The sequence below is a fragment of the Thalassophryne amazonica genome, chromosome 1, assembly GCF_902500255.1.
Source record: "Thalassophryne amazonica chromosome 1, fThaAma1.1, whole genome shotgun sequence".
In the NCBI taxonomy this organism is placed as follows: Eukaryota; Metazoa; Chordata; class Actinopteri; order Batrachoidiformes; family Batrachoididae; genus Thalassophryne; species Thalassophryne amazonica.
The window spans coordinates 92,764,784-92,777,799 of record NC_047103.1 but is presented as its reverse complement, the minus strand read 5'-3'; the positions used below and the strand labels follow the sequence as shown (position 1 = coordinate 92,777,799).

At 43.2% G+C, this 13,016-nt stretch overlaps 1 protein-coding gene across 1 annotated transcript in view; it reads right to left on the bottom strand.

The window, feature by feature from the left end:
* LOC117509307 overlaps positions 1–13,016 on the bottom strand; it is a 155,348-nt gene that overhangs the window by 48,382 nt on the left and 93,950 nt on the right. The window contains exon 10 of the mRNA XM_034168997.1: positions 392–452. Coding sequence (XP_034024888.1) covers positions 392–452 — 61 coding nt within the window. The remainder of the gene's footprint in view (positions 1–391; positions 453–13,016) is intronic.

The following is a 13,016-nucleotide window of genomic DNA, read 5'->3' as shown; positions in this document are numbered from 1 at the left end:
AAGCCAGAATGAGACAATCCAGCACACTCCACTGTACCTCTCTACTCTGATTGTATGCCACCATGTGCTTCCCATAATGCTTTGCAAGTCTGGGGAAGCCCCTACATGATCTAGGACATTGCTATGGTCTCTATCATAACCTGTATGTGTTGCTATAGTAAGTAGTTCAAGTCTGTCTGTTCAAAATGTTTCCCTTCAGGGGAACTTTTTATTAATTTTTTGTAAACTGCAACTTTTGATCATGTTAATAATGTCATTTTATGGCTCCCCTACTTAAAGGCTAAGAAATAAAAGTCGAGGGCAACTGAGGTTTATAAGATTTAAGGCATAAAAAGAATTTTCACTGGCACCACTATAATTTTAAGAAATAAATGCAAACTATGTGACCTACCTGAATTTTCTTCTCCCCCTGTCACATTCCCAGTGACACTGCCTTCATCGCAACTCTGAATCTAAAAGGACAGATGACAAAACATTTGGTTATGAACTGTAGAAGAGGACACTGACACTGATACAGTATACAGTGCCCTCCAAAATTATTGGGCCACTGATATTCAACCCATTTTAATTTGTTTATGCCATTTCAAATACAAGAAGTAATTCAGGCTTCTCCAAAAAAAAAAAAAAACAGTAAAATTATTTTCCTTAAACTCAAACTGAAAGCAAATCTCTACAACGTGATATAAATTAATTAAAAATGTAAAAGTCCGATCCAATCTCTGTACTCACAAAGCGAGAGCTGTGTTCGGGTGCTCGGCAAGTCGGACTCCAGTGGGGGTTGGCCTCCGCCAGGACTGCGTCTTGTCACCAATCTTGTTTGTGATATTCATGGACAGGATATCGAGGCATAGTCGGGGGGAGGAGGGTTTCCACTTTGGTGGGCTCAGGGTCTCATCACTGCTTTTTGCAGATGATGTGGTCCTGTAGGCTTCATCAGCCTGTGACCTCCAACACTCACTGTATCGGTTTGCAGATGAGTGTGAAGCAGCTGGAATGAGGATCAGCACGTCTAAATCTGAGGCCATGGTTCTCAGCAGGAAACCGATGGATTGCCTTCTCCGGGTAGGGAATGAGGTCTTGCCCGAAGTGAAGGAGTTCAGGTACCTTGGGGTCTTATTCACAACTGAGAGGACAATGGAATGTGAGATTGGCCAAAGAATTGGTGCAGTAGGGGCAGTATTGCATTTGCTCTGACGTACTGTTGTGATGAAAATTGAGCTGATCTACTGGTCAATCTTCGTTCCTACTCTCACCTATGGTCATGAGGGTTGAGTCATGACCAAAAGAACAAGATCATGGGTACAAGCGGCCAAAAATGGGTTTCCTACGGAGATTGGCTGGTGTCTCCCTTAGAGATAAGGTGAGAAGCTCAGTCATCCGTGGGGAGCTCAGAGTAGAGCCACTGCTCCTTCGTGTTGACAAAGTTTGATCCAAATCTGACCCATACTACATATTTTGTGGCCATTTAAATTTAACATTTAAAATCCCATTTGATAATATATATTACATTATATCTTAATCTTACATGCCCCACTCACTCTCATATTTGAAAGTGAGGGGCAGACTGGCACTCACGATCGCCAGATTGTGGATTTTGTGGACATTTGAATTTAATATTGAAAATCTCATTTGATGTACATTTTGCATTATATCTCAATCAAAAGTGCCTCAGTCACTCTCGTGTGACCATGAGGTGCAAACTGGCACTCTCAGTGAACAGACTAAGTTTGATCCGCATCTGATCTGGATTGCAGATTTAGCAGATGTTTTATTGTTTTTAACATTGAAAAGCCCTTTTGATCTATATTTTTTGTATTATATTTTAGCTTATGAAAAGCCACTTCTAACAGGCCTTTGACCTTCAAACTTTTTTCCAAGAAAAACATTTTTGGAATTTTTGGAACAACTCTTGGCGGAGGTTTGCACTCTATGAGGGCGGTGCTCTCATTTTCATTTTGTATCCCCAGTTATACAGCTTCATGATGAAGTGGTATTGCAGCCCAGTCTCACATTTTTTTTTCGTCCTCCCATCACAAAATGAGCCAAATTTTCGTGACGGGCTTTTTTAACTCACTATTACTAACCCTAATCCTACCCCTAACCCGAACCTTAACCATAACCTAACCCTACTCCTTCCCCCAACCATAACCCTAACCACCCTGACGCCTCCCCCCCCGCTTCACCTTTAATTTCGTGCAGCCATCACGGAATGAATTAGAATGAATTTGTTGTGCTGTGATGAAAATGAGGCACTTTTCGTCACAATATCACGAACCAATAGATTAATGTATATGTCACGGGGTCATTAATTTCACCTGTGTGTGTGTTGGTGAGAGCGGGGAGGGGCTGATGTGGGAGTGTGTGTGTGACTGCGACCCCGCCTTGATAATTAGGGATATTAGGGATACGTGTGTGTGGGGCAGGTTTAGAGAGAGTGTGGAGGAGCAGCAGCGAGGTGGCATGTCTTCAGGCACCGAGCGGCATGAGGGCGGAAGGACAGTGGACCGGATTGAGCGTGCACGGTTGGACACCGCTGGAACAAGCGATAGGACACGTCGTGGGAACGGTGGAGGGGGAGCGTTTGCCAATCTCCCTCCACTCAGCTAAGTGCCTCTTTAATGCTTTATCTGCCTGGACTTTGCGCTATTTGTATTTATATGTTGCCCAAAATCCACAAGAATTTGCACGACCCCCATGACAGACCAATCATTAGTGGCAATGACACAATTACTGAACCTGCCTCAAAGTTTATTGATTATTTTATAAAACCTGTTGTACAGAGGCTTCCAGCATATTTAAAAGATACAACTGATGTGCTGATAAAGCTCAATCAACTGTCTTTTCCACATATGAGGAGGATTATGGATGGACAGGTGCTGTAAAACACACCATACCAACAGGTGATTCTAATCCTATTTGCGAGAGGTTTAGGCCGGTACCCCCAACCCTTTATAAGGAGATACGTAGCCTCTTAAAAGACATGTTGGATGGTGGGGTGATTAGGGAAAGCTGTAGCCCTTGGGCAGCCCCCATTGTCCTTGTTAAAAAAAAAGATGGATCTTGGCGATTCTGTGTGGATTATCGCAAGCTGAACAGTGTCACACATAAAGATGCCTACCCACTGCCTAGAATTGAAGACTCATTAACCAGTCTGACTAATGCAGAGTGGTATTCCACCTTGGATTTAGCCAGCGGTTATTGGCAAGTGGAGGTAGCGGAAAGGGACATGGAGAAGACTGCATTTACAACTCCATTTGTGCTATTTGAGTATGAAAGAATGCCATTCGGATTGTGTAATGCACCTGCAACCTTTCAAAGGTTAATGCAGAGGTGTCTGGGGGACCAGATAGCAGAGTCCGTAATGGTTTACCTTGATGATGTGTTTGTTTTGTCTAGACATTTTTCAGAACATCTTCAGCACTTGGAGTCAGTTTTTCAGGCACTGGGTCATTATGGTCTTAAGCTCCATCCTGAGAAGTGCCAGTTGTTCCACAGACAGGTGAAGTTTCTGGGGCATGTGGTCAGTGGTCAGGGAGTTTCACCGGACCCAGAAAATGTGGCAGCTGTGGCAGATTGGCAACCCCCTACTACTGTCAGGCAAGTCCATTGATTTCTGGGGTTTGTAGGCTACTATAGGCGATTTATAAAAGATTTTGCGAAGATTGCTAAACCTATAAATGGACTCCTAAAAGGTACCAGTCGCAACAGGGGTCGTCATTCCCCTACTGTTGAGCAGTGTGAAGCAGCCTTTCAGCAGTTGAAGGCAGAATTAGTGCAGGCTCCCATCTTAGCCTATGCAGATTACACCCTACCATTTGTCCTCTACACCAATGCTAGTAACACAGACTTGGGGCTGTATTGACCCAAGAACAGGGAGGTGTTGAGCGGGTAATAGCTTATGCTAGCAGAAGTCTGCATCCAGCTGAGCGTAATGATGCAAATTATAGCTCCTTCAAACTTGAGCTCCTCGCCATGAAATGGGCAGTTGTAGAGAAATTTAAAGACTATCTTTGGGGAGCTAAATTTGTGGTTGTAACAGATAATAACCCACTTGTACATCTGCAGACTGCTAAGTTGGGGGCTGTTGAACAAAGGTGGGTTGCGCAGTTGGCCAGGTTTGACTACCACATCAGATATCGTCATGGGAGAGAGAATACCAATGCTGACGTCCTTTCTAGATTTCCTGTAGCATTCCAGCTCAAGATTCAGAAGGATGGGAGCAGCTGGTTGGAACAGTGGAGACTGCCATTTTCCCACAAGCCGTGGTGAGTGACTGGGGATGGGATATAGAGCGATGGAGGAGTTTGCAGGGGGAGGACATGGATCTGTGTAAGATCAGGGGATATATCAAAAGAGGTATGTTACCAGATGCTACACAAAGGCAATTATTGGGTCACACAGCTAAAACTTTGTTACAACACTGGAATAAGCCAGAATTGAGAGATGGGGTTGTGTGCAGAACTGTCTTAGACCCACAAATATTAGAAACTCTCCATCAGATTGTTGTCCCTCTGTCACAAGCGAAATCATTGTGGACTATGTACCATGAGCAGATGGGACACCCAGGGCTGGAGAAATCATTGGCTCTCCTGCGGAGGAATTTCTATTGGCCCCAAATGGAGGATACGATTGCCGCTTGGCTTCAAGCTTGCCCACGCTGTGTAAGGCTGGACCTCAAGGTAAAGCCCCTTTGGTACCACTCATTGCTAAAGCACCAATGCATATGATAGCTATAGATTTCTTGACTTTGAGCCGCCCTACTGACCAATACCAGAACATACTGGTTATAACCGACTTGTTCACAAAGTTTGCATGGGCAGTACCCACATTTGATCAGACTGCTCTTACGACAGCACGCGCCCTATGGACTTGTGTCATTCAGCCATTTGGTTGCCCGGAAGTATTGCATTCTGATCAAGGCCCCAATTTTGAGTCTCGACTAATACAAGAACTTTATCAGGTATATGGGTGTCGGAAAAGTCGAACGACCCCATATCATCCAATGGGGAATGGAGCTTGTGAACGGTTAAACCAGACTGTGTTGAACCTCCTTGGGTCACTGGAAGTAGAAAAACATCAGAGGTGGGTAGAGCATTTACCTGGACTCATTCAGGCCTATAATAATACTGTTCATGCATCTACAGGATATGCACCTGCTTTCCTGATGTTTGGTCACCACATGAGGACACCAGTGGATTTGTTGACAGGAGGCTTGGGAGTGGAGGCCCCTATGGAATTTACAGATTGGGTGGCCAAACATCAGGAGCAGCTGGCTTATGGCTATAAGAGAGCAGCTGACAGTCTCCAGAAAGCAGGTCAGAAGAATAAAAGACTCTATGATCGTACTGCGAGGGAGATTGCACTGCTGCCTGGAGAGAGGGTCCTGTTGCAAGACCATAGAAGACGGCAGATGGGTAAACTGAGTGATCGTTGGGAAAAGAGACCCTATGTTATTGTTGGCAGACTTCACCCAGAACGTCCCGTCTACAAGGTACGTCCTGAAGGCAAAGATCATCCTGAGCGGGTTATCCATCACAATAATCTGCGGCCATGTCTTCACTATGCATCTTCTCTGCCTGATCTGACTGGGCACGCAAGTGGGCCACCCGCGCAGATGTGGAGACCTTTGCTTCCAGTGGGAGGGGGCGACCGAGGAGGGCCCGCACTTTCCCCTGAGCCAAGGCGGTTCCAAAGGACTAACTTGGGGGTCCCACCCCAAAGGTATATGTACTAAGACATTGTGCAAGATGTTCCAGAGACTAGAACATATTGGTCAGGGGGGATGTCACGGGGTCATTAATTTCACCTGTGTGTGTGTTGGTGAGAGTGGGGAGGGGCTGATGTGGGAATGTGTGTGTGACTGCGACCCTGCCTTGATAATTATGGATATTAGGGATAGGTGTGTGTGGGGCAGGTTCAGAGAGAGTGTGGAGGAGCAGCAGCGAGGTGACAAGTCTTCAGGCACCGAGCGGCACAAGGGCAGAAGGATAGTGGACCGGATTGAGCGTGCACGGTTGGACACCGCTGGAACAAGTGATAGGACACGTTGTGGGAACGGTGGAGGGGGAGCGTTTGCCAATCCCCCTCCTCTCAGCTAAGTGCCTCTTTAATGCTTTATCTGGCTGGAGTTTGCGCTATTTGTTGCTACTGTTTGGCGTGATTGCTGTGAAGTTAAGCAGTAATCCTGCCTTAAGTGACGAGCCTGAGTTTCTTACCAGTCGTCGACCAATTCATTCACAGTTTGGCCATTACGCAGCCCACCCCCTTTTCCCCTGGGAGTTTGGGAGAGCAGAGAGCGCGGATAAGCGGGAGAGAGAGAGAGTGGGCGTGCGCCTTTGGAACAGTGGGGGGGTGGGGGTGTGTGTGATAATCCCCCTCCTCTTAGCTAAGTGCCTCTCCTCTCTGAATGTTGGGCGTATTTTGCCCTCATTGTGGAAGTCACGTTATCTCTGTCTTCCTGTTTCCTGACGTTCCTGTTTGTCTGCCCAGGTTGTGTCTGAGAGGGAACCACACCCACATCTGACCGGCTTTGCAGTCATATTCTGGACTATTTTAAATTGACTTTTTAGATAAGAATTTTTAGTATTGGGTTTTTTGTGTTATCTTTTGAATTTTATTTTTTTCCTTTTTTTGCTCTTTTATTGTTAATAAAATTTTCCATTTTTTCTTAAATGTTTGACGTTTAATAAAGATTACTCCCCTTGGACTGGAGGCTTCTAAACTGGGGCGTGTGCCGTGTTACATATATTTCATGCTGCTGAATCACGACTTGCCGTGAGACCAGGTTGGGTATTGAGGAGGATTTTCTTTCACCAAAACCTCAAATCGAGGCTGCATCTCAGATGTACCTTCTGGCAAATTGTAGCTGAACTTTCAGCTCTTCTTTTTAATAAAACCGTCCTCTTTGCCACTTCTTGAGGCTGTGTAACTGGGGATACAAAATACAAAACATGCCCTATGCACAATTTCTGCAATCACAGCCAGACAAGCCTATAACTTCTTCTGGGTTGTCTGAGTGTCTTGGTGGCTTTCCTCACTCTTCTCCTTCTTGCACAGAACTGTCTACTCCACACAGATTTACCAAAGAGTGCAATACTGTTTGCATTTCTTCATAACTGATGTAAATAAAGTCCAAGATATATATTCAGTGATTTCGAAATGTTCATGTATCCATTCCCTGTCTTGTCTGGAGAAAACTGGCAATACAACTGATTATTTACAAGGAATATACCAAAGTAGCCCATAACTTATGCAACCCATCATCTTGGCTTTTATATGTTTAATTTATGTCAAGTTGTAGAGATTTGCTTTGAGTTTGTGTTTAAGGAAGATAATTTTAGAAGTTATTATATTGAGAAGCCTGAATTACTTTTTGTATTTGAAATGGCATAAACAAATTAAAATGTGTGAAATACATGTGGCTCAATACTTTTGGAGAGGACTGTATAAAGCAGTCTTTAAAATATGCTCACGTATCTGCGTTAAACATGCACGCAGTAAGCGGAAATATATGTAGGGGTTTTTCTGCCTGCTGAACCCCACCCGGTAGTTTTATGTGGTGAGCGAGCTCAAAAACTGACAGGAGACGGACTTAAAAACCGATGTTACATTGCAACCCCATTTCCATTGAAGTTGGGACATTGTGTGAAATGTAAATAAAACAGAATACAATAATTTGCAAAGCCTCTTCAAACAACTGAATACACCACAAAGACAAGCTATTTAATGGACATACACAAAGTGGAAAAGTGTGCTGTGGTCTGATGAGTGCACATTTCAAATTGTTTTTGGAAATCATGGACGTTGTGTCCTCCTGGCAAAAGAGGAAGAAGACCATCCAGATTGTGAAGTCGTACATCAAGCAAGAATGGGAGACCTGCAAATTAACATGACAAGTGGATCTCTGGTCTGTGCGCTGTGTCAAGTAACAGAGCACTAATGTTACGAGAGTAAGTAAAGGTGCCCTGGCACTTGCACGCACTTTGGTTCCACACTGTTGCGCACTTCATCGTCACAATCCCACCCGCGGTGTTCCCAGCTGGACACTGTGATTTGTTCCACTGGATGTTTTGCCTTGTGCACTGCAGGCTGCGTATACAACCCCAATTCCAATGAAGTTGGGACGTTGTATGAAATGTAAATAAAAACAGAATACACACACATGCACTCATCTTCAACCGCTTAGTCCAATTAAGGGTCGCTGCAAATCCTCTTCAAGCTATATTTAATTGAATACACCACAAAGACAAGATATTTAATGTTCAAACTGAGACTTTTTTTGTTTTTATGCAAATATGTGCTCATTTTAAAATGAATGCCTGCAACACATTTCAAAAAAGCTGGGACAGGAGCAGCAAAAGACTGGGAAAGTTGATGATTGCTCAAAGAACACCTGTTTCGACCATTCCACAGGTGAACAGGTTAACTGGAAACAAGTGAGTGTCATGATTGGGTATAAAAGGAGCATCCCCAAAAGGCTCAGCCATTCACAAGCAAAGATGGGGCAAGGATCACAACTTTGTGAACAACTGCGTGAAAAAATAGTCCAACAGTTTAACAACAATGTTTCTCAATGTTCATTTGCAAGGAATTTAGGGATTCCATCATCTACAGTCCATAATATAATCAAAAGAGTCAGAGAATGTGGAGAACACATAAGCAGCAAGGCTGAAAACCAATATTGAATGCCCATGACCTTCGATTCCTCAGGCAGCACTGCATTAAAAACCAACATCACTGTGTAAAGGATCTTGCTACATGGGCTCAGGAACACTTCAGAAAACCATTGTCAGTTAACACAGTTTGTCGCTACATCTACAAGTGCAAGTTAAAACTGTACCATGCAAAGTGAAAGCCATACATCAACAACATCCAGAAACACCACCGCCTTCTCTGGGCCCGAGCTCATTTGAAATGGACGGACACTAAATGGAAAAGTGTGCTGTGGTCTGATGAGTCCACATTTCAAATTGTTTTTGGAAATCATGGATGTCGTGTCCTCTGGACAAAAGAGGAATAGGACCATCCACATTGTTACCAGCGCAAACTTCAAAAGCCAGCATCTGTGATGGTATGGGGGTGTGTTAGTGCCCATGGCATGGGCAATTTACACATCTGTGATGGCACCACCAATGCTGAAAGGTACATTCAGGTTTTGGAGCAACACATGCTGCCATCCAAGCAACGTCTTTTTCAGGGACGTCCCTGCTTATTTCAGCAAGACAATGCCAAGTCACATTCTGCACGTGTTACAACACCGTGGCTTCGTCGTAACAGAGTGCAGGTACTAGACTGGCCTGACTGCAGTCCAGACCTGTCACCCATTGAAAATGTATGGAGCATTATGAAGTGCAAAATACGACAATGGAGACTTCGGACTGTTGAACAACTGATGTCGTACATCAAGCAAGAATGGGAAAGAATTTCATCATCATCATCATCAATTTTTATTTATATAGCGCCAAATCAGAACAAACAGTTGCCCCAAGGTGCTTTATATTGTAAGGCAAGGCCATACAATAATTACGTCAAAACCCCAACGGTCAAAACGACCCCCTGTGAGCAAGCACTTGGCGACAGTGGGAAGGAAAAACTCCCTTTTAACAGGAAGAAACCTCCAGCAGAACCAGGCTCAGGGAGGGGCAGTCTTCTGCTGGGACTGGTTGGGGCTGAGGGAGAGAACCAAGAAAAAGACATGCTGTGGAGGGGAGCAGAGATCAATCACTAATGATTAAATGCAGAGTGGTGCATACAGAGCAAAAAGAGAAAGAAACACTCAGTGCATCATGGGAACCCCCCAGCAGTCTAAGTCTATAGCAGCATAACTAAGGGATGGTTCAGGGTCACCTGATCCAGCCCTAACTATAAGCTTTAGCAAAAAGGAAAGTTTTAAGCCTAATCTTAAAAGTAGAGAGGGTGTCTGTCTCCCTGATCTGAATTGGGAGCTGGTTCCACAGGAGAGGAGCCTGAAAGCTGAAGGCTCTGCCTCCCATTCTACTCTTACAAACCCTAGGAACTACAAGTAAGCCTGCAGTCAAAGAGCGAAGCGCTCTATTGGGGTGATATGGTACTACGAGGTCCCTAAGATAAGATGGGACCTGATTATTCAAAACCTTATAAGTAAGAAGAAGAATTTTAAATTCTATTCTAGAATTAACAGGAAGCCAATGAAGAGAGGCCAATATGGGTGAGATATTCTCTCTCCTTCTAGTCCCCGTTAGTACTCTAGCTGCAGCATTTTGAATTAACTGAAGGCTTTTCAGGGAACTTTTAGGACAACCTGATAATAATGAATTACAATAGTCCAGCCTAGAGGAAATAAATGCATGAATTAGTTTTTCAGCATCACTCTGAGACAAGACCTTTCTGATTTTAGAGATATTGTGTAAATGAAAAAAGCAGTCCTACATATTTGTTTAATATGTGCTTTGAATGACATATCCTGATCAAAAATGACTCCAAGATTTCTCACAGTATTACTAGAGGTCAGGGTAATGCCATCCAGTGTAAGGATCTGGTTAGACACCATGTTTCTAAGATTTGTGGGGCCAAGTACAATAACTTCAGTTTTATCTGAGTTTAAAAGCAGGAAATTAGAGGTCATCCATGTCTTTATGTCTGTAAGACAATCCTGCAGTTTAGCTAATTGGTGTGTGTCCTCTGGCTTCATGGCTAGATAAAGCTGGGTATCATCTGCGTAACAATGAAAATTTAAGCAATGCTGTCTAATAATACTGCCTAAGGGAAGCATGTATAAAGTTAATAAAATTGGTCCTAGCACAGAACCTTGTGGAACTCCATAATTAACCTTAGTCTGTGAAGAAGATTCCCCATTTACATGAACAAATTGTAATCTATTAGATAAATATGATTCAAACCACCACAGCGCAGTGCCTTTAATACCTATGGCATGCTCTAATCTCTGTAATAAAATTTTATGGTCAACAGTATCAAAAGCAGCACTGAGGTCTAACAGAACAAGCAGAGATGAGTCCACTGTCTGAGGCCATAAGAAGATCATTTGTAACCTTCACTAATGCTGTTTCTGTACTATGATGAATTCTAAAACCTGACTGAAACTCTTCAAATAGACCATTCCTCTGCAGATGACCAGTTAGCTGTTTTACAACTACCCTTTCAAGAATGTTTGAGAGAAAAGGAAGGTTGGAGATTGGCCTATAATTAGCTAAGATAGCTGGGTCAAGTGATGGCTTTTTAAGTAATGGTTTAATTACTGCCACCTTAAAAGCCTGTGGTACATAGCCAACTAAAAAAGATAGATTGATCATATTTAAGATCGAGGCATTAAATAATGGTAGGGCTTCCTTGAGCAGCCTGGTAGGAATGGGGTCTAATAGACATGTTGATGGTTTGGATGAAGTAACTAATGAAAATAACTCAGACAGAACAATCGGAGAGAAAGAGTCTAACCAAATACCGGCATCACTGAAAGCAGCCAAAGATAACGATACGTCTTTGGGATGGTTATGAGTAATTTTTTCTCTAATAGTTAAAATTTTATTAGCAAAGAAAGTCATGAAGTCATTACTAGTTAAAGTTAAAGGAATACTCGGCTCAATAGAGCTCTGACTCTTTGTCAGCCTGGCTACAGTGCTGAAAAGAAACCTGGGGTTGTTCTTATTTTCTTCAATTAGTGATGAGTAGTAAGATGTCCTAGCTTTACGGAGGGCTTTTTTATAGAGCAACAGACTCTTTTTCCAGGCTAAGTGAAGATCTTCTAAATTAGTGAGATGCCATTTCCTCTCCAACTTACGGGTTATCTGCTTTAAGCTGCGAGTTTGTGAGTTATACCACGGAGTCAGGCACTTCTGATTTAAAGCTCTCTTTTTCAGAGGAGCTACAGCATCCAAAGTTGTCTTCAATGAGGATGTAAAACTACTGACGAGATACTCTATCTCACTTACAGAGTTTAGGTAGCTACTCTGCACTGTGTTGGTATATGGCATTAGAGAACATAAAGATCTGCCAGAGGGAAACTAATGGCGGCTAAGCTACCTTGGTCCGCACCGACTACAGGGGCCTGGCTAGCTGTAGAATTTTCCACGGTGTGGAGTCGAGTCTCCAATTCGCCCAGCCTGGCCTCCAAAGCTACGAATAAGCTACACTTATTACAAGTACCATTACTGCTAAAGGAGGCCGAGGAATAACTAAACATTTCACACCCAGAGCAGAAAAGTGCAGGAGAGACAGGAGAAGCCACCATGCTAAACCGGCTAAGAGCTAGTAGCTGCGCTAAGCTAGCGGATTCCTAAAAACACACAACGTGAATAATGTGTAAATAATTTAGAGGTGATTCAGCAGAGGGAGTGCTTTAGTTAAGGCACGTGAAGATTACACTGTGAAGCAAATCATTATCTAGGTAACTTAGAGCAATCTAACTGCGCAGATTAGCTAACAGATGCAGCAAAACACCGCTGTGCTCCGGAACAGGAAGTGATACAATACCGCAGTGAGAGCCAACCACCAGTAGAGGCCAAGAGTGTCCTCAGTTCCCAAACGCTTATTGAGTGTTGTCAGAAGGAAAGGTGATGTATCACTGTGGTAAACATACCACTGTCCCAGCTTTTTTGAAATGTGTTACAGGCATCCATTTCAAAATGAGCAAATATTTGCACAAAAACAATAAAGTTTATCAGTTTGAACATTAAATATCTTGTCTTTGTTGTGTATTCAATTGAATACAAGTTGAAAAGGATTTGGTAATCATTGTATTCTGTTTTTATTTACATTTTACACAATGTCCCAACTTCATTGGAATTGGGGTTGTATAAAATAATTATTTCGTAGCAGATCAATCATTTTCTCTTAGAATTTCAGTTTTTTTTTTTTGTGCACTTACACAAAGCCTCGCACAGTTTACAACGTTTTATAGCGGTTTGCGACAAGTTTACTGTCCTGCACAGCAGAGTGCATGCAAGTGCGTGGTTCAAAGTCATGCAAGTCTCAGGGCACCTTAACCCGGAGTAACATATGGTGTCACTGTGTGTCCACATGGT